The sequence below is a fragment of the Pelodiscus sinensis genome, chromosome 11 (genome assembly GCF_049634645.1).
Source record: "Pelodiscus sinensis isolate JC-2024 chromosome 11, ASM4963464v1, whole genome shotgun sequence".
Classification (NCBI taxonomy): Eukaryota; Metazoa; Chordata; order Testudines; family Trionychidae; genus Pelodiscus; species Pelodiscus sinensis.
Genome location: NC_134721.1, coordinates 21,479,850 through 21,500,912, shown reverse-complemented (window position 1 = coordinate 21,500,912; position 21,063 = coordinate 21,479,850). Strand labels below are relative to the sequence as shown.

The 21,063-nt window shown below is 47.8% G+C and overlaps 1 protein-coding gene across 3 annotated transcripts in view; it reads right to left on the bottom strand.

Moving 5' to 3' along the window:
- Positions 1–21,063, bottom strand: part of GRIP2 (glutamate receptor interacting protein 2) — a 528,003-nt gene that overhangs the window by 181,256 nt on the left and 325,684 nt on the right. Inside the window, exon 1 of one of the 3 annotated variants that reach the window (XM_075938763.1) lies at positions 17,214–17,346. The exons of 1 other annotated variant lie outside the window; for it this stretch is intronic. In XM_075938763.1, coding sequence (XP_075794878.1) covers positions 17,214–17,292 — 79 coding nt within the window. In that variant the 5' untranslated portion in view covers positions 17,293–17,346. Of the gene's footprint in view, positions 1–17,213; positions 17,347–21,063 lie in introns of those variants that run through there. One more of the 3 variants, XM_075938768.1, reaches the window with a different exon arrangement.

Here is a 21,063-nt window from a genome sequence, read left to right as displayed (position 1 = left end):
CCGGTGGAGCAGCTGTAGGACCTACCAGCTGGTGGCTGGGGAGCGTGGACTGAGGCGGTCTGGCGGAGCAGACATTGCTCCATGGGATGGCTGGAGCAGCTCACAGGACAGCAGGTGGAGTGTGGCAGAGTGATTTGCGTCAACGGCGGCAGCAGAAACCTATGGAGAGGCAGAGCCGCCGGTGGACCACGTAAGGTGTATCAATCCCTGCCCCTTCCATTGCACCCAGGTTGGGATGGTAAAACCCTGCCAGGTGAACTTTTGAACCCTGGGGTGGCACTGACCCGGGGCAGAGACTTTTGGGGACCTTGGACTTTGTGTCTGGGTCTTTGCTCATGTCTGGTTTATGAATCTGAGTTGTGGTGTTTTCCCACTTCAATGCTGATGTTGGTTACCTTGTGTTATTAAAGATTTGCTGCTATACCAAGGCTCTGTGCTTGCGAGATGGGAAGAGTTGCCTCTTTGAGGCACCTAGGGGTGTGTGTAAGATTTCCCAGGTCACTGGGTGGGGGCTCGAGCTGGTGTTGTATTATGTTGTTGGGAGGAGACCCCTAGATATTGCCCTTGCTGCAATTAACTTGTCCTGGTAGAAGGGTTACATATATACTAGAATACACATTAATACAATGTGAGCTGGTAGATTCTTGAGAGGGAGTGTATCTATATCTACCAGCTCACATTGTATTGATGTGTGTTCTAGTATATACATTAATACAACGTGAGTTGGTAGATACTGATACAGATACACTCCTGAGAAGGAGTGTTTTTTTTTTTTTTTTTTTTTTTTTTAAGTTCAGAGATGGTAACCCTACGACTGAACTGGGGGAAGGAACTGGGCCCAGGCTAGAAAGTTTTCTGGTCTGTGAAGATTATTAGAACAACTTTTAGCTTGAGATATTACATGTAACCAGTTTCTTTAGCATATTATGTTTAGCTTGTGTGTTATACATAGCTTACCACCCTTTGGCCTGCCCAGTACCCCCTTCACCCTGACTCATGCACTGTGCTCCTTTCTGCAACCACATTGGGGAACTCACTTGGACACATGATGCGGCTGGCACTGCTGTTCACTCCTCCGTTCCGTTCACCCTTAGGACGCAGCAAAGAGTGATCATCAGGGTTCCCTACATCCAGGTCACTTTCCCCACCTGGACTGCCTAGGGGGAGGGCACCAGAGCAGCAGTCAGGTGGGGAAAATGATGAGGATGCAGGGAATGCTTGGTGTTGCTCCTCTCTCCCCACCACACACAGCCTCCTAGGGGGCGAAAGGGAACATAGGAGGGGGGAGATCAAGCAGTGTCTGTGTCACCACTTGCCCCTCCCTTTGCCTTCTTCCTCCAGGAGAAAGCAGGAAGAAATGTGCCCCTCCCTCATGCACCACCTCCGTGAATTTGCAGTGCTCCCCTGCCAGCCGGTAGCATGCAGTTGTGCTGTCACATGGCACCCTCCCCCCCAATCAGGATGCCCACAGCAGTCACCCTGGTGGCCCTAAGGCCAGCCCAGGTGAAGGCTAATGAACAGTAAGAAGATATCCCATTACACTTTCCATGCTGGTTTGCTCGCAGTAGCAGTAGGTTTGATATTGTGCTAATTGATGTAGGGTTTGCTTCACTATACAAATTATTCAGAGTCACTGTACGATCAGCAGCTTTACAAGCCTCGTGGCCTACCAAGACTTGTTTTGGTTGGCTGTATTCCTGGAGATTTCATCACACGACATCATTGTTACTTCCTGAACTCTCCAGGTCAATCCTGGAGGGTGGGTAACCCTGAGCCTAACATCAGGGCTGGTCTGTTGAGAAAGTTCCAGGCTCCTCCCACAGGAGCACATGACTCAGTGAGCAACAGGGAAAAGGTTATGCACCATGGAGTTGCCCTACCACCAGCACCCTCACCCTTCAGTTGGGCAAATGGTGACCCCAGACTGCTGGAATTTCTGTTGACAGCTCATTGTATTTGAAAGCCTAGGCAAATGGTTACAATCCCAACACCGTTATAGAGAGGGGACTACATTACTGATAAGTTCTTACAAAAGACAGTGCATAAGATCCTGCAAGAAGCTTTCAAGAAACTTAACCTAAGCACAGGTGCGTATTTGGAAGTTCAGCTATAGGGACCACACATTTGCTCTGCGTGCCTCATGCCTCCATTCCCACTACATTTTTTTCCTTCTACATGGCACTGCATTGAACCTGCTCCTACAGCATACCCATAAGAAAGTCAGTGTGTTCTCTGGCTATTCAAAAATCAATACTCTGCAGACCAAAGTACTCTTGGAAAGTTAGGGCTAGATCCAAGTGCTTTAGCTGTAAAGAAAAAAACAAACAAACCTTGAGTTAAGTGATACCACTTAAGTTAAACGATATTCCTACCCTCCACCATGCCCTTTAGCTGGCACGGTAGTAGATCCCATATCATATCCTTTCTGGGTCATTTTCACATTATACCTGAGCAACCCTTAGATTCCATGCAGGGTTGATCACTACCATTCTCTGGGGGAAGAGTACTCTTTTTTCCAATCATTTAGCTCTTATGACACCATGGCTACGTCTAGACTGGCATGATTTTCCAGAAATGGTTTTAACGGAAAAGTTTTCTGTTAAAAGCATTTTCGGAACAGAGCGTCTAGATTGGCATGGATGCTTTTCCGCCAAAGCACTTTTTGCGGAAAAGCGTCCGTGGCCAATCTAGACGCACTTTTCCGCAAAAAAGCCCCGATCGTCATTTTCGCAATCGGGGTTTTTTTGCGGAAAACAAATCTCAGCTGTCTACACTGGCCCTTTTGCGCAAAAGTTTTGCGCAAAAGGGACTTTTGCCTGAACGGGAGCAGCATAGTATTTCCACAAAAAGCGCTGATTTCTTACAGTAGGAAGTCAGTGCTTTTGCGGAAATTCAAGCGGCCAGTGTAGACAGCTGGCAAGTTTTTCCGGAATAGCAGCTGATTTTCCGGAAAAACTGGCCAGTCTAGACACAGCCCAAAGGTATAATATGACCAAATCTGTCCTGAAATCCATGGTGTAAAACAGAAAGGAAAAGAAGCGTGCACCTTTTTAGCCCCCTTTACAGAGGGACAGATTCTGCCTTCCTTATTCCCATATAGTAATAATGTATTCTGCAAGGCTCATGGAATCCAGCACTGTCTAATTTGCACATGCTGAAGCCTAATTAAGCACAATGTACATTATCAGCACTGCCTGTTGAGATCTTTCTGCTTATCGAGGTGTCTACAGCCAACCCACATCCTATGGTAGTGATAGTGGTGATGGGGGAAGTCACATAGATATATAGAACCATTGCCAGGTTTTATTGCGTAATATTAAAGAAATTGTGGTCCATGCACAGATTCGTATACTCCATAATCTTGTTAGAGGTATTTTAAAGCTAGAATAGCTATGATATAACTGCAGCCACAATCCATTGTTTCAATATATAGAGGTACCTTATAACCTTATTCCCCTTCCCATACAGAAATAAGCTATCACTGTACCCATAGTAGGAGGTTGTACTGCTTTAATGATACTTCTATAAGTTGTGTGCAGTCCAAGTCCCCAATTTTAAAGGTATTTAAGGATGGCACCACTCAACATTGCACTACCTAACAGGTTTAGGAGATTATCTCTCATTTCAAAAGGATTTAGGCACTTAGGAGCCAAAATTCTCCCACTGTGTTAGCTAGTCATTGTACAAACACAGTGAGACTGTCTCCCTCCCAAAGGCTGTGTCTACACTGGCATGAATTTCCGGAACTGCTTAAAACGGAATACTATTCCGTTTTAAGTTTTTCTGGAAAAGGAGCGTCTACATTGGCAGGCTGCTTTTCCGGAAAAGCCCTTTTTCCGGAAAAGCATCTGTGGCCAATGTAGACGCGCTTTTCCGGAAAAGAGCCCCGATTGTCATTTTCGCGATCGGGGCTTTTTTCCGGAAAAGACTACCGGGCTGTCTACACTGGCCCTTTTCCGGAACAGTGTTCCGGAATAAGGACTTATGCCCGAGCGGGAGCAGAATAGTTTTTCCGGAATAGCGGCTGATTTTGTACAGTACAGTGTCATTGCTTTTCCGGAAATTCAAGGGCCAGTATAGACAGCTCGCAGCTTATTCCGGAAAAGCGGCTGATTTTCCGGAATAAGTGGCCCAGTGTAGACACAGCCAAAAAGTTTGCAATCTAACTAGACAAATCCAAACGTGAGGAAAAACTGAGGAAGAAACCAGTGCGGTGAGTTGTCCACATCCACACGTCAGAGCCAATAGCAGTGTCAGGCTTAAGACTTAGGTTTCCCAAATCCCCATCCTGCAGCTTATCCACTAGACTACACAGCCTCCCTTTTGCAAAGACAAAAACCCAATCCCTTGGTTGAAGACATCCTTCTGGTGCTTGCCTTCCTCTGAGAACAGCCTTTAAATGAAAATGTGTATTTTAAAAATACTTTTAAAATGTCTAGTTTGGGAGCATAATTATTAATTAAATGCAGGCCATGGACTGTCTCCCTACCCTGGAAAAAATACCCCCCCCCCCACTTGCTGACAACCTCCCAAAGTCATATTAAAATAAACACCATCCAGCTAATGTAACAATACAGAGTTGAGAGGCAATTAAAGTTATTTACCAAGTTGTAATGACCAAGGTATACCCATAGCACTCACCCTAACAATTTGTATGCAGTAGATCACATGATATCTTAGACAAGGAACTATTCCAAATGTCCTATTGCTGCTAATCCAACAAGCATCTACTAATGAGAAACGTTAATTAGGTATGACACCTCTGCTATTTTAAATCAAAGTACAGACTGTCGGTTTTATTTATCCCACTTATGTGGTCAAGGACACACATTGTAATGGTGAGCCTACCAGTGCATAATATTAACAGTGCCATTCAAGTTATCATTCAGCTGTTAATTAGGTACCAATTTATATTTTCAAGTCCAACATCACTATTCATACAATGCTGCTTGCAGTGTTCCTATAGTCAAATGCCCAGGAGAACTACGCGGATACACAGTTGACCTTTCAAAGAATGTCCTTAGTAACTTTGGTCATATAACCATTTTTATTTATTTATGTTACCCACTGATGATATCCATGCTGAAGGCCAGTCACAAGGAGACAATCATGTTTCTGTCAACACACAGTGATGGTGGTGGCTGGTCCTGCTGTGATCAATGCCATGGCAGAGGCCTGCTCCAATTAACAGCCAGCAGGTCCAGGGCATGAGGGAATTTGGAAGCTATATGACAACTCTGCCCTCTTGTGATACAATAGGCCTTAAAATGAAATCACTGTCACTGAACTGGAGAAAGGGAGCAATCCAAACACTAGGCAGACCCTATCTATTGTCTGAACTCCCTGACCTATCAGAAACCCTTAAAGAAGAAAATCATAGCGGAAGGATGGCCTTTTCCCTCAAAAGTGCATTATGAAGGTCAGCTATAATCTATTCTGCACCACACAGCAGGCTACTCACCAGGCTGGGAAATGTTATTGGTCTAATTATCCTACTATAAAAAGGGGGGGGGGGGGGGAGGAGAGAGGGAGTTAATGCATTTCCATGAGTGTGAAAAAGATTAGCAAGGTAATTGTTACTCTCTACCCAGCCTGTACCTTCTCTCTAGCAGCAAAGCTGGCTGCAGAATCGTATGCACAGCTCCGTTCCAGGTTGGAGATGCCACTTTTTCCACAAGAGAAGCTTTCTTCCCCCCAACTCATTTTTCTTTGCAGGACAGGTGAGAGACAGTTACTATGTTCTTGCTTTGCAGCAGTGTTGTGTTAGGAGGCTCATGCCACCCAACTGTGTTCCCTGTAAGCTGTGCACTTAGCTCTAACTAAGGAGAAATTCAAATGCTATTCAGCTGATTAGTAGAGCACCCACACCGCTAGGTTTGTTTCTACTGGTGGTGCACATTTGCACATGCCTCAGTGTACAAAACATTTATTCCACACACAAATGGAAAATATTAGAGGGAACATTGGCCACCAATCCACTTAGCTTGAGCTCCATCCCAAACAAAAGACTGGGGCATTTGTCCCCCCCCCCAGATTCACTTACAATTCCCCAGAAAGGTGATCACGGGTCATTAGTCAGGAGCTTTTATTTTTCATTTTGGCATGCAGATTGAGTCCACGTGCCTGGTATGGAAAATTCCCAGGGGAGGATACTTCTCTAATTCTCTTCGAGAAGTCTCACACACACAGCAGGTCTGAAGTGCAAATGCTGAAACCTGGGGTCCCCAGTTTCTCTCGTGCAAGGTACTTCACCAACAGTGGGGATGACATGATTCTTGTTCCTCTTGAAATACGGCTCCCGGAAAGAATTTTTGTTGCAATGGGAATCCCTGCTAAGGGAGATCCTCCTAGTCCCTTTAGGCCCCTGCAAGTGCATACACCCCTAAGAGTCAGGGAGTAATCCAAGGCTAACAAGGAAAATGTAACTGTTACTTAGAACGAGCAGCATCTCACTGTTTTTCTGAAGCATCCACGGCAGGTTTTGCAGCTTTAAGCTCCTTACCTGCTCTACAAACCAATGACAAATTAACCTCTGTCCATCAACTTCCCCTGTCTTCTCTGAAGGACATTTTCCCCATGAGCAATATCATCTCTTCTTGGGTTACAGGAAACTAAATCACAATCACTTAAAAACCTCACTATTTTAAATTGATACTTGTCTAGTCAAGGACAAGAAGAACTGGTTGAAGAATAAAGAAATAAAACTCCCTGCATGTCCTATTTACAAGGTATTTCCCCTCCACACCCAACACTAAGAAAAACTTCACCTTTCTTCCTTTAGTTACATCTCTAGGCAAATCAGTTTGATACTAAAGACCCGCGTCTGGTAGTGTACAAAAGCAAGTGGAGTGGTATTTCTCCCAGAAGCCTGCCTCACTTGCAGTACTCAAAGATCCACTAGGGAGCAGCGTGTGCCTTCATTTTAGAGAGCCTTAACCTACAGCATTCCTTTTTAAATGGCTAACACTATTATAGTGGGGATTAGGATTCATTCATTTTTTTGTTTTAAATGCCTCCCTCCCATCCAGAGTCAGGCTGCAGTATCATTTAGCTGTTCTGGAGAAAGACAGGAGCTACTCAAAGAGCAAGGGGAAGGAGGAAACCCACAAGCATATATTTTAGACATGTACATGAAGTAAAAACCATTTTCTACCAGTTCAAACAAGCTGCTGGACAATTTTCTAAAAGAAATAATTCAGGGGAAAAAGCCAGATGATAGGGAGAACAATGTTTGAAAGACAGATATACAACACTGGTTCCCCCAAAAAACATCACGAGTCAAGCCCTCAAAAAGGTCATGAGATTGTCGTCAATATTATGAGATGTTTAAGAGATTAAAAAAAATTGAGTTCCTTTTATTTATCTTCCAAGCCTTTAGGATGCATTGGAATTACATTGTTAAGCCTGTTTTCACAACCAGGAGGGCTAGAAATTTACTCACTCTTCTCCTCATGCAACCCAAAAAAATGAGTATTGAAGGTAAAAAATTCAAATATTGGGAGCCTTATGAAAACCACACTGATTCAGGGACTTTTCATGAAAGGGAAGATGGACTAGTGCGGTGGGGGAGGAGGACTACCTCAGGCCTGGGAATCGCATGCAGTCTCCAGCTTGCCTGGATCTGGCCTCTGAAGCTCATGGCTCTACCCCAGCACAGGGGAATCTGCGCCTACTGGGCCCTACTAGCTCTGGGCTACGTCTACACTGGCATGATTTTCCGGAAATGCTTTTAAAAGCACTTTTTGCGAAAAGGCATCCTGCCAATCTAGACGCGCTTTTCCGCAAAAAAGCCCCGATTGCCATTTTCGTGATCGGGGCTTTTTTGCGCAAAACAAATCTCTGCTTTCTACACTGGCCCTTTTGCGCAAAAGTTTTTTGGAAAAAGACTTTTGCCCGAATGGGAGCATCATAGTATGTCCGCAAAAGCACTGACAATCTTACATGAGATAGTCAGTGCTTTTGCGGAAATTCAAGCGGCCAGTGTAGACACCTGGTAAGTTTTTCCGGAAAAGCGACTGCTTTTCCGGAAAAAGTGGCTAGTCTAGACACAGCCCCCCCATGTATGAAGGGAAATGTGCGGAGTGTCCTTTTCTCGCTGTCAGCAGCCACATCAGTGAGGGTGGGGTGGGTTTTTTTTTGGTGGCTGCTCACTTGTGTGTGGCCCCTAACTGATGTTTCTGTAAGTCAGCAGCTACCACCTTGGATTAGTGGTTAGAGCACTAGCCTAAGACATGGAAGGTATCGGGTTCAATTCCTTATTCTGCCACAAATCTTTCCATATACCATTGGACAAGTCCCCATACCTTCTCTATAAAATCGGAATTATACTCTGCTAAACAGGCCCAGCTGACCAAATCCCATGAGCTATGATGGGAGGAGATTAATGCCACTCTCACATAATTGCATCTGCTGGTTATTGGCATTTCCCTTTTTCTTGTGGGACAAGAGGCATTCTCAAGATAGGGCCATGCCATGGGAACACATCCACACGGGAAACTGCTGAGACAGTTCTTCTCCAGGACACATACTGACTCAGCAGCATTCAGTCGGTTCCACAAATTAGCTCCCCTAAAATTTCACAGCCAAAGTCAAGTCTCAAACAAAGGTTTTTTTAAATCAATAGGAGTCCTTCCACTGATCTCAGCAGAGTTTGGATCAGGCTCTTTTTTTTTTTTTTTTTTTTTACTAGCAAGTGAGCAACATTTGTTTCTAGCTCTGATTTGCTCCTCTGCAAGATACATTTGGCTATCGACCAATACACTACTTCTCTCAACTTTTATCAGGCAGCTAGCGCATGGACATTTTCCTGGGAAGTTGGCTAATTTTGCCTAGAACTTGCCTATTTTAAAGCCCTTAATTTGCAAGTCAGCTTTTCCCGATATATATCAGTTTGATTTCTCTCTCAGAAATTGCTGCCTGCCAGCCATCGAGGGAAGAAGGAAGGAAAGAAAGGAAAACACACACACAGAGCAGCTTTATAAATTACCATAGTCCCAGGTCGGTCAAACTTAATAAGCACTGACTGATGTTGCCTTCCAATGAGGGTTGTCAGATGGCTGAAAGAAAAATACCGAACATTCCCCCCCCCCCCCCCCCCCAAAAAAAAAAACCCCACACGCTGGGAAAAAATTTTGTTGAAGGAAAAAAGAAAAAAAAAGGGGCGGGGGAAGAGACCACCTTTATTGAGCAAAAAAAACCAAAAAAAAACCCAAAAAAACCCACACCAACCTGGATCACTGCTGGTAATCATGCTGGCCAGGAAGCGGGGGGGAGGGGGGGAGGGACAGCAATGGGGCTGGAGAGGTGGGGGGGGCCAACGGGAAGCAGGGCTGGTCATGGGGGGGGGTCGGGTGAAACAGGGCTGGCCGTGGGATATCTGGGGAGGGGGGACCGGCTGGAAGGGGGCAGAGTTGGCTGGGAGTAAGGGGGGGCGAGAAGCACAGCTGGGGAGGATTGAGGGCTGCAAGGGTGGCTGGGAGGAAGGGGGAGCGGGAAGCAGAATTGGCAGGAGGGGGTGCAGCGGCGCTGGCCAGGAGGAAGGGGGAGCGGGAAGCACAGTTGTTGGGAGAGGTGGAATGGGGGAGGGGCCAGGAGAAAGGGGGGACAGGGAGAGCTGCAGCAGCGCTGGCTGGGGGAGACAAAGAGGAGGAACAGGCCGGCGGGAAGCAGAGCTGGGGAGGTGCAGGGGAAGTGAGGGAGAACTGGCCGGCTGGGAAAGCGGGGGGGTGAGCAAATTGGCTGACGGGGGGCAGGACTGACCTGGCCACTTGCTGCCTGTCCCGCACAGGCTCCCGGTGACGCACGAGTAAGGAGGAGGCTTCCCCTCCTCTGCACGCTCAACCAACTGAGGGCTCCCGGCAGTAATCGCAGCCCCACCTCCCAGCTGGGACTCCCAGCTGCTCCCCCCGGCTTTGCTAGGCTTCCGTTCGGTGCACAGCTCGAAAAAAAATCAGAAAATACCGGACACTGCACATGTCCAGTATTTTCTGATTTTTTTACCAGACATAGCACGCAAATACCGGACTGTCCTGTACAATACCAGACACCTGGCAACCCTACTTCCAATTAATGTATTTTGTCAGGAAAAAGGAGGAAAATAACAGGATTGCCCAAACAGACAGTATAGCCTGGAGATGCAAGCTTCCCCAAAGCTTCTGCTCCATTCTCATCACAGATCTTGGTACCTTATTCCCACATCTCATCACATCAACTCCATGATGTAAGGAAGTAAACACACACACACACACAATAAAACCAAGCCCGTCATCTAGTTCTATCAAAACATCTCTCCCACAGCAATCAGCTGAAAGGCTTGCTGATGCTTCTGGAAGAGGCTGAGCTCAGTGTCCCCTATCCTACCCCCAGGGCTCTTCAGTCCAATCTATGCCTCTACATTTGTTTTTTGTATTTCTTGCTCAATTAATACTCCAAGCACCCCAGGTGAGTAATAAATGATCAAGGGCTAGACCTAGGTGCTGGAAGTCAGCACTCCTGAGTTCCTTTACATGGTTCTCTATGTGACTTGCAAACGTTGTGCTCTGCCCCTCTGTTTACTCATCCCTGAAATGGGATATCAAGAGATTAGAGTATTATTATGAGCACTGTGGCAACATCCATACCAGTGGGGGCTCCTTTGCACTAGACACCCATGACCACATCAAGAGAGACAGCCTCTGTCCCTTAACGTTTACAAGCAAACTTTAACGAGAGGTGTTACTGAAGTGTGATGCATTGAGGGTATTATCCAACAGCTGATCATTCTAGAATGGGCATTGGTTACCTTCCATTGCCTATGTCCAATGACACCCTCTTGGCTTTAGACTATTCACATCCTGATAGGGCCGTAGAATCAATGCCACCTTCTCACCCCATGCTTTGACCCGTCACAGCATGGTTGACAAGCATTATGCCAGCATGATGGAAGCTCTCTCTACAGCTACCCATGCTGTACTGGTCCTGTGGATAAATAGATGGCATCCTTTGCTTCATTCAGCAATCCATCCTACAGCCTTTCAATGACCCTTACTAAGAAATATTTAGAACCATTAATGAAGGAGGAATGCTTGATAATCTTAGTAATGGTTTCTCTGAATGGAACAGGCAGAACTGGTTAATAGGAAATGTGAGGAGTCCAGAGCCCTTTGACTGCTCCAATTCTGACCTCAAACAGCAATAAATCAAGAGTAATCCCCTGATGTGGGTTGGGAATTTCATTTCTGGAGCACGAAGCTTTTCTGTAGCCTCACGTGACACAAATAATTTGCCAATGAGATAATGAGACAATCACCCTCTGGGGCTGTGGTCACCAACCAGTCGATCGCAAGGCGTTTTGGGCCCCCTATTTCTCCCCAACCCCAAGAAGCCCCCCTACCTACCTCGAGCAACAATGGAGTTAGTGGCAGCTTCCCGCGGGTTGGACAGAAGTCCTACAGCTGCGCGTCACTTCTGGGGGTTCTGGAAATACGCTAGCTGTTTCCTTGCCCCACCTCCCTGGCTTTCCGGGAACTTACCGGGTAAGTCCCCAGAGGCTTTCCCTTCTCTGTAGGAGGCGGGAGTCGGGCCCAGAGACAGCGTGAGCACCAGCTTCCTGGGGTGGGTCAGCCCCGAGGGGTCACATGCACGGGCTTGCCTGCTCTGCGGTCGGCCCCGAGGGGTCATGTGCGTGGACTTGCCTGCTCCACGGGGGGTCGGCCCCAGAAGGAGCATGCAATGGAAGCTTCCCTCCGAGGCTGGTGTAGGGGACTCTCTGCCCCCACTGGCACCCTGCCGCCGAACCCTGTTCCTGCCCCCTGCTGCAGAACCTTGTCCCCCACCTTCCTGCCCCCCATTCCCTTTTCCCTGCCCCCCACCACAGAACTGTCCCCCTGCCCCATCCGTCTGCAGAATCCTGTCCCCTGCTGCAGAAACCTGTCCTCCTGGCACCCTGTTTACTCTCCCCTGCCCTCAGCCACAGAACTCTGTCCCCACTGGCACCCTCTCCCCTGCTGCAGAAACCTGTCCCCTGCCCTTCCAGCACCCAGCTCCCTCGCCCCTTCCCCCAGCTACAGAACCCTGCCCCCACTGGCACCCTGTTCATTGCCCCAGAACCCACTAGCACCCTTCCCCAGTACCATGTCCCTTGCTCCCGGCTGACTTTTCTGTGGGTCAGTGACCCCTGACTCAAGACAGGTTCACTGCCCTTCTTATAAATAAAGACAACAGAAACTGTGTGTTTGACACAGTATTTTATTTAAAAAATGAAGCCTGGCCAACAAACCCCCAATTGGGGCCAAGCCCCCATCTGGCCAAAGCCACTCCTGCACTCCCCCTTCCCCCAGACCCTAGATCTGAGCTTATCACACACTGGAACCACCTGTCCTGAGACCCTCACATCCACAAGCTTAACCCTAATCCTACCCCCAACACTGCCCAGCCAGCGTCCCCTTCTCCACCACCTCCTGCATCCAGATTTCCTCCCAGAGCTTGCACCTCTCACCCCTTCCCACACCCAAATCCCTCATTCCCACCCCAGAGCCTACACATCCTGTCCCAACCCAGTGAGGGTACGGCTAAACTGCAGGAGTTTTTCAGGATTCTGGAGAGCTCAGAAAAACTCTTCTGCATCCAGGGATATGTTTGTTCTTCCGCTTTTTTTAGTGGAAGAGCAAACATGCTCTTTTGGTCACCCCTATATTCCTCTTTCCACAAGGAATAAGGGGGCTTCCAAAAGAAGGGAATTTTCTGACATTTGGTCCAGTCTAGACAGGCCAAATGTTGGAAAAACCTCTTCCAACAGAAGAATTGGAAGAAAAAAAAAAGCAGCAGTATAAGCATTGGGGATAGCAAGTGATGGAGAGGAGGAGAATAGAAAGGGGCGGGGCTTCAAGACAGGGTCAGGGCAGTAGATCTTGGCTTGGTCTGTCATTTAAAAAGTGATCTTGGGTGTAAAAAGGTTGGAGACCACTGCTGGTCTGGGGTGACACCAGGGACCTCTGGAGCTACAAAAGCAGAGCTTGAGATGGAGAGCTGGAATCTAGGGCTAGGACCACCCATATTCTCTGTACATAAGCCCAGAGAGGTACCAGAAAGGCACCATTGCATTAAGGTACCATTGCATTACAATCACATCGGGCATGGCCATAGAAATGGAGTCCTTAAACACATACACACCCCAATCCTAGCATGATGAATGGTCAAAAAGCACTGAGCAAACACTTAACACCCAGCTGCTGCCAACATTTTACACTATCACGAGCTGCAGCTTGGATTTTACTTATACCCTTAAAAATAAAACACAAAATCTGCCTCCTCTTCCTCCAGATTACCCTAGCTTGGGTGTGTGTCTTCTCTCATACAACTTCAGCCAAAGGAAGTGCCATGGAACCCTCCTGCAGTGCTTTCAGAGACTGTAGGTGCAGCCACTTTTTGAGGCACGGAACTGACCACGGCTGAGTTGAGAGTGAAGTGTTCTCTCATGCCCTTACCCTCAGGGTCATGGGGCTAAGGCATTTCAATTTCATCTGTGCAGACCACAACTTGATTTTTGCACCCCAAGGGTGTTTGTGGTTCATCCACGGAAAATTCAAGATTAGAGGAGCTAGACCACTGGTCTGGTACATTCTGTTCTTTCCATATTGTTGCAATTAGACCAATATTCTCTTGACAATGTCCAGTACCTGATGCTTCCAATAAAGCCTTAGCTAATGGAATAAGGAAGTACTGGGATTTGGGAGAGAACTCCTTTCCCTACTAGACGATTAGCTACACACTGAAGTGAGACACTGATTACAAAGCAGAAACAAAGACTAAATTCTGTACCCGTTTATACCCTCATGGCCACCGATGACTCCTACAGGAGCTTGCTAGGAGGTAATGAAGAGCAGAAGTTGACTCACTGGCCCTTAGCAGAAGCCTTGCCCTAATCCCACAGACAAGTGTAAGGGGACTGTTAGCCCTTTACTAAAACTCTGTGGGAGTTTCTGGTTTGCCAGCTCCCAGTATCAAAAGGAGAAGGGTCCAAGAGAAATCAGGGCCCTGAGACTGACAGACCCCAGAGACAGTGGAAAGCAGCCAACACTCCAGCTCGGCCTGATTGACAGGTTGAACAGGCCAGTGAGGAAAGTAAGTGGCCAGGCCCCGTCCTCCCTGTGATCTGGGATTTTTCTGGGTCTCTCTGAGCAAGGAGAGAGCTGAGAGACAGCTAAGAGGAGCAAGCTGTGTGGCGAGGCAGTCCTGCAGCAACAGAGCCAGGCACAGACAGCCCAAGGAGTGCAAGCTGTGCTGAGGGGCAGTTTTGCAGCAACAGAGCCAGGCACACACAGCCCAAGGAGCGCAGACCCTGTGTTGAGCAGCAGGCTGGCAGTGCTCAGAGAGCTAAAAGGGACAGAGAAGCAACACAAGGAGCTGGAGACTGGCAAAGCAGCATAGTCTGCAGCTGGGTGTGGTGAGCAGCTGGGACCAGCAAAGTGCGGGGAGAGGCTCTGGGCAGGGAGATATCACCAGCCAAGAGGCCCAGCAGGCCAGACTGGGAGAGGGGTCTGGCCACTTAGAGCTTGAGGCTATGTGGCCACTGCCAGAGCAACCGTGTCCAGCCTGCAGCTCCCCCTGCAGCACATCCAGGGCCTCTAAGGAAGAGACTGTGAACTGTCCTTATACTCTGCTGTGTTACAGAGCAGGACTGTGTGTTCTCATTTTTTCTTATTCTTTTCTCTTTAATCAGTTGATGTTTAATAAATTGTATTTGCTTCGAACCTTATGAAACGATCACTAGGCCAAGAAAACATGCAGTGTGAAGAGAGCACCTCGAAGTGGGGACACCTTAACTCCTGCCCCTAGTGACTACAAGATCGGTGATTAAGCCCCAGGAAACCTGGACCCAGCCTTGTTGGAGTTTCAAGGACTCTGCTACTCAGGAGAGTGGAGGGGGAGCCCACAGGATCAGGGAAGCAGTGGGGTAAAGGAAGTGGGAGCGGGGACTCAGATCCTTTTGCTGGTCCATTTCACCGGGGTGGTATAGAAGCCAGGAAAGTTCCCCACAATAGCGGGACGATTTCCCCGCTTACACAAGCAACAGTGGTTAGAATGAGGGAATTGGGCATTGGTAGCAGCAACACCATGGAAGCTCACTGCATCGGCATGTAGACAAGTCCAACATTCCTTGTCTAGCAGTGCCTGATCCAGGAGCTGCCCAGTAGGTCTCAGCTGGTTATAAAGTTCTGTAGAAGGTTAGCAGTTATGCTTGCCCACTGACTCACCCCAGAAACTTTCCTCATCAGCCAAACATTCAGCTTTGGCTGGGGGCAGAGCTGCAGAGAAGCTATAACTATGGCATCAAGATTGCATCAGAGAAGCGACATGAAGGGCTGGGTGAGGGATGTGAGGAACCCTGTGCCTTTCCTGTTTGCACAGGTGCAGCTACTTTACCAAAAGCCATTGGTTTGGCATGGCCAAGACAAAAGCCAAGTCTCCTTTATTAACATGCATGGCCACGGAATTCAGCTGCCAGCCACAAGAGACCTGCCCTCTCCTTACCACTTTTTGCTTTTCTGCCAACAGATAGCACTGAGCTTGTCTAGCAGGGTTCATATGGCATGAATGGCTGCTGTGCAAAGTGAATGCTAGAGACAGTGTTCTAGAGCCATCCATGGGAGGTCCCCAGATTCAGGCAGCAGCAACCACAGTGGTGAGGTTACAGCCCCTCTCGAAACTGGATACCCATGCTTTGGAGAGCCAAGCAACTCTAGTAAGCTGTAGTATCTAAGCTGTTGTAACCTAAATGTCAATCAGTAGCTGGGCTGGAGGCCTACCAGAGTGTGTGTGCTGCCACACAATTGACCCAAACCTGTGCAACATCCTTACACCACCAGACCTTGCTGGGTTTAGATAGAGAGAGGTGACTTTCTCTCTCCACACCCCCTTTTAGCAGAGTGGCTGATCGATGGGGATCCCTGGATTAGCTCTGCACTCCGCTCCCCCCACATCTTGCAGGAAATGAATTGGTAGCTCAGCTAAAGTGCAAGTGTTGAAAGCCTGTGTCATCTAAGCAGTAAAACACCCAGATGAAAACATACAGGACATTAAAAAAACAATTACAGCAAGTCACTCCAGAGCTTGGTTGTTAACGTGATAAGGGTAATACTTTAAGCCTCCAGAAAGGAAAGCAGTCCTTCATTTTTATTTTTTAAGCGGATGGCTCTTGCAGCATGCGGCTACCGTCATGAAAGGCAGATAGGCCTTCGGAGAGAAGTCATGAGTGCCTTTTGTAAGTATTTTGGGGGATTATAGTTGCTCACTTCAGTCTGCAAGTTTAGGTCTGACCAACTCGGAGGACTGATTCTGAAAGCCATACTTTTCACCGCACCATGAACAAACGAAAAGAGTCACCATATCAATGCTGGTGGGAGTAGAACACGAAGTTTTTTAGTGACTGTTCTGTAGCATTACAGCAAATAAAATAAGGAAAGTGCCAAATATTTTAGTAGCACTACGCTCAACTTGCAAGCATAGAGTACACTGTGCCTGAGCCACACAGCACAGCAGACTGCTAGAGCTGCAGGATAGGGATCAGTGCTTCAGCTAAAATCACAGAGGCTGGCACTTTAGTTCTGGTTCAACCCCTTTTGACTATTAAGAAGGGGCATTTCAAAGTCAACCACCCTCTGCCCTTAGGTTCATTACTACAAACAATACATCCCTGTCACGGTCCCAACAGCAGGTACAGGCTAATTTAGGAGACCGTTTCTACATGCAGCAGCCTTGAGGAACTTCTCCCTATCGGAAAAATCACTTTCAATCAGTTCTCTCCAGGTTAATAAACTTTTGCCACACTGCTACCTTTGAACTGCTAATTGGCAGCTTTTCAAAAGCCATGAGTCATTAATAAACACAATTTAAGTCCACTGCCATTCATACACAAAAGGATCATCCACAGAAAATGCTCTTTTGATATTACAAAGTCAACAAAATATACACCCTAAAATAGAGAGAATATGTTTGCACCCCCCATCTCAACCACCATGTCAGTTTCCAGGGAGCCAAGAAAACACAAAGGTCACCCTAGGTTAATAAAGCACTAATATCTAATGCAATATGTGACATATGCATCTCTAGAAGGAATCAGCGGCACAACCCAAACACAAGCCTTGGACAAGCATGACAGCCCAGCCAGGTCCCCCATGAAATGGGATTAATGAAGCCATAAGATGAATGAAGAGTCCAACCAAGAGCACAATTACCTCGTAGTGCCCTCCATCGGAGGAAGGTCTGCAAGAAGTGCATGTTCTTTTTTTTCCGTCCCAGAGGAAGTAACAGCATTTAGCCAGATGTGAGCCGCTTCACTCAGTTACTCACCACCGCTGGTGAGTCCCCAGCCTCTTTTCACCACCACCCCTTCCAGGCTGCTCAGGCCAGTCTTAATGAAGTGCACCTGGTCTGATCTGCTAATCACTGATGTGGAGGCTGGGGCTTCTCTCTCTGGCATTCTCTCTCCCTTTCCAAATAAGCAATTAGCATGAATAATTACAGCTCTGATGATAATACCCAGCCACCTTTGAGCAAGAGGGAAAAGACTGTAATTAACTCTTTCTTGGGGATCAGTAACGAAGTTGAAATAGCACAGGCCTGTTCAGCTATTTCTGGGGATGCCTCCCACTTGCCAAGAGGGTTTGCAAAGAAGATGGGTATGAAAGGTCAGGCCACAGTCAGTTGAAAATCTGTTGAGCTGAATTTCATGTGTCACTTACAAACCTGGCATCAGAGCAGTAGTGGGTAACCTGCGGTCCAAGGGCCCTATTCAGCACATCAGGGTTCAACATGTCACCCATGAGACATGTTGTTTATTGTTGTTCACGTGCAGGGTTTTCAGATTCCGCAGGTTTCCTTCCAGGTCGTTTTTTCCCTACTGGTATTAGTAAAGTGACATGCATATTAATCAAGGGCATGTGAAGTGAGGTGTGTGTTCTTCCACAACTGCAAGAGCCCTCTGCATCCAATCAAAGCATTGCTTCGATTCCATCAGCACATCCCACCAATTCTAAGTACACAAGTGCAGTTAGCAAAACGACCCTATCCTGGGAGACCATCTTGGTTACGACAATCTTGCGGCTCACTGAGTCGAAGGAGGGCCACTCACCCAGCCCACTCACTATTCTAGGTTGTCCATCACTGCATTAGAGTAGGGTTGCCAGGTGTCTAGTTTTCGCCCAGACAGTCCGGTAATTGAGTCTTCTGTCTGGTAAAAAAAAAAACCAGAAAATACCGAACATGTAAAATTTCTGGTATTTTCTGTTTTTCTCAGATGGAAGGCCGGCGGGGACATCTTTCCTCTATCACATCTGTCAGGGGCAAGCAGCCGAGGTGGGGGGGGGGGGGGGATTTTTTCAGGATTTTTTGTTAAAGCATCTGACAACCCTACATTAGAAGCACAGGCTTACTCAGAGGAAAGGCACTACTTTAGTTTTCTCCCTGTGCAGTTAGTTGGTAGGATCTGGAACAAGGAATGGATGGGCTACTGCTTCATATATTTCAAGCCCCTCACATAGGAAGAGGCTGCCAACAACACCAGGTGACACATTGTTGACCATTTAGAATTACATGCAGATCCTGCTACTTCAGAAGCACCTCCCATGTGACCACCAGAAAGAGAAGTGCTGGAAGTAGCACAGGCAGCATGACACACTTCAGAGCAGTTCCTATCCCGTGCAGCAGAGAGCAGTGGTGCATACACACACATTCATACATCTGTGCCCATACTAGCCAGTTCTCTACAATGTTCTGTGCTACATCACAAAATTAAGAACTTGTGGCATCTCCTTCATGACCCTTCCCTTTGCCTCATTTTCAGGTGTCTCGATTGCACAGTGTATCTGACAGTCTCCCCTTTAGAGAACTGCCAGTAGGAAAAATCCCATCCCTAGCTGACTTCGCAACACAGACTCTGAGCTGCACTTGAGTTGCAGTCAACACTGCTCCTGGGAGCAGGGGGGAAAGTGACAGTATGGTTCCTGGGCCCGGGAATGGCTGGGGAGCTGAACATAAGAAGAGCAGCTCGAAGGCTATTCTAATTGGCAGGCGGCTGCCCGCAGACCTGGGCCAGCGGTCTGGAATTGCTGAGTACAGAAGTGGTCTGGACCCTTATGTTGGAAGACCACAAGAGGAAGAATAACTGAAGGCACTTGGACTGAGAATAAAGAGCAAAATACTCAAGGCTTCTGCGCTCCCGAGATCATGCGTGGAGAAATTCAGCAGTAACAAGTAACTGTAAAGTAAATGGCACCATTTGGACCTCGATCCAGATTACTGTGTCATGGGGCCTGAATCTTCAGTAAATCTTGCATTTTACCTCCTACTCCTAAACCTGTCTGCTCTGTTGAAAGCTTGTGAGCACTGTGACTTCCCCAGGGGTTATACTTTTCTTCCAATGGCTCATTCCTGACAGCTCCATTTTGGATACATTGTTTGACCTCTAGGCTTATGCTTTGGTGTGAATCTGTAAAATATTAATCTCTGGGGGCGTTTAAGCAGGCACAGAATCCAGAGAGAAATGTGCCTGGCGTGTGTTTATAGTTTCACTCTGAGGGCAAAGTTTGCTGTCCAAAACTGTTCTTTCCAAATGGATAAAAATGCGTACAAAGAAATGCCGGGGGGAGGGAGGGAGCGCCGGATTGTAGGGGACCCGCACTTTGGGGGCCTGATGGCAGCTGCCTCAACCATCCTATGGATGGGACCCACAGGGCGGCTCGGGAGATTACTGGAGTGCCTGGTGCGTGGCTTTACTACATTTAAAACACAGAGCTGCAGTATGGGTGGCTGCCAGAGCCATCATGAGCTGGTCCCAGCTCGGTCCCAGTTCAAGCTGGCTTCTGGAGCTACCCTGCTGCAGCTCTGCAGAGTGCCCCTTATCGACTAATCATGTAATTAATACAATTGTATCGACTACACTGGGGTCTGCAACCTTTCACAAGTGGCATGCTGAGATTTAACATATTAATTTCTATTTATGGGTCAGCATGCCAGTGACACTTTAATTTAAAGTCAATAATAGTCCTACTTCCAGCAGCTTCATTAATAAATAAATTAAGATGCGATGCAGATCTTACCGTTTAGTGTGATTCTTGGCCTTGCTGAGTTCTCCGATCTCAGGCTCGTAGCTTGATACTTTAATCAGCTCACAAGCCTGAGTCAGTGTTTGGCAACCTACAGCCCAGGGCTGTCTCCGTCCCCATTCCCCGCCAGCAGGAGCAGCCATGTTCCTCACCTTCCAGGAGCAGGAGGAAAGTGAGGGCTACTGCAGAGGTGGGCATGCTTAGATTAGACTTTTTTGTGTGGCGCCGCATAGGCACGCACGCTAAGGGAACACAGGCACAGGCTCCCAGCTGCACCGGGGAGGAGGGGCGGGACTGAGCTCCCGCCTCACTTGCCAATGAAAATCGGCTCGCACACCACTTGTGGCCCATGTGCCATAGGTTGCCGACCCCTGGACTATACGATTAGCCAGATAACTGCAATTTTACATTCTTAGCCTCAGGGCGCTCCAGGCCCACCCCTCTACCTCAGCTTGTGTCATTCGGAGAAGAGAGCTTTGGGCAAGTGGGAGGAGCAGGGGTGGAAAGGAGTGGGTTAGGGGTGGGGTGGTGGTGGACCCAAGTTGGGGACAGGGCCTATGGCAAGGGGGTTGCCCTGGGTCCCACTCTTGGGGCACTGGGGTGAGTTGCCTCAGGCCCTGCAACTCCAAAGGACAGTCCTGAGTGCAGGGGACTGGACTAAATGACTTCTTGAGGTCTCTTTCAGTCCTTCACTTCTATGATCATTCCCACCAATAGTTCGTATCATGGGAGCTAGCTTGCATAGGCAAATCCCTAAAGTTGAGTAGAATTCCGCTGAAGTGACGGGAGTGCCACAGTGGTCCATTCATCTACCCAAGCAGAAGAGCGTGCAGGATGAGGGCTTCAGGCCCAACTGCAGAAGCAGTACCATGACACACAGAAGCGTGCACCTCAAGTGTGTAATTTACTCCTGGGGAAATTTTGCACCACTGCACATGTGCAGAATGAATGTCCCCACGGATTTCTTTACTTCCCTGCAGAA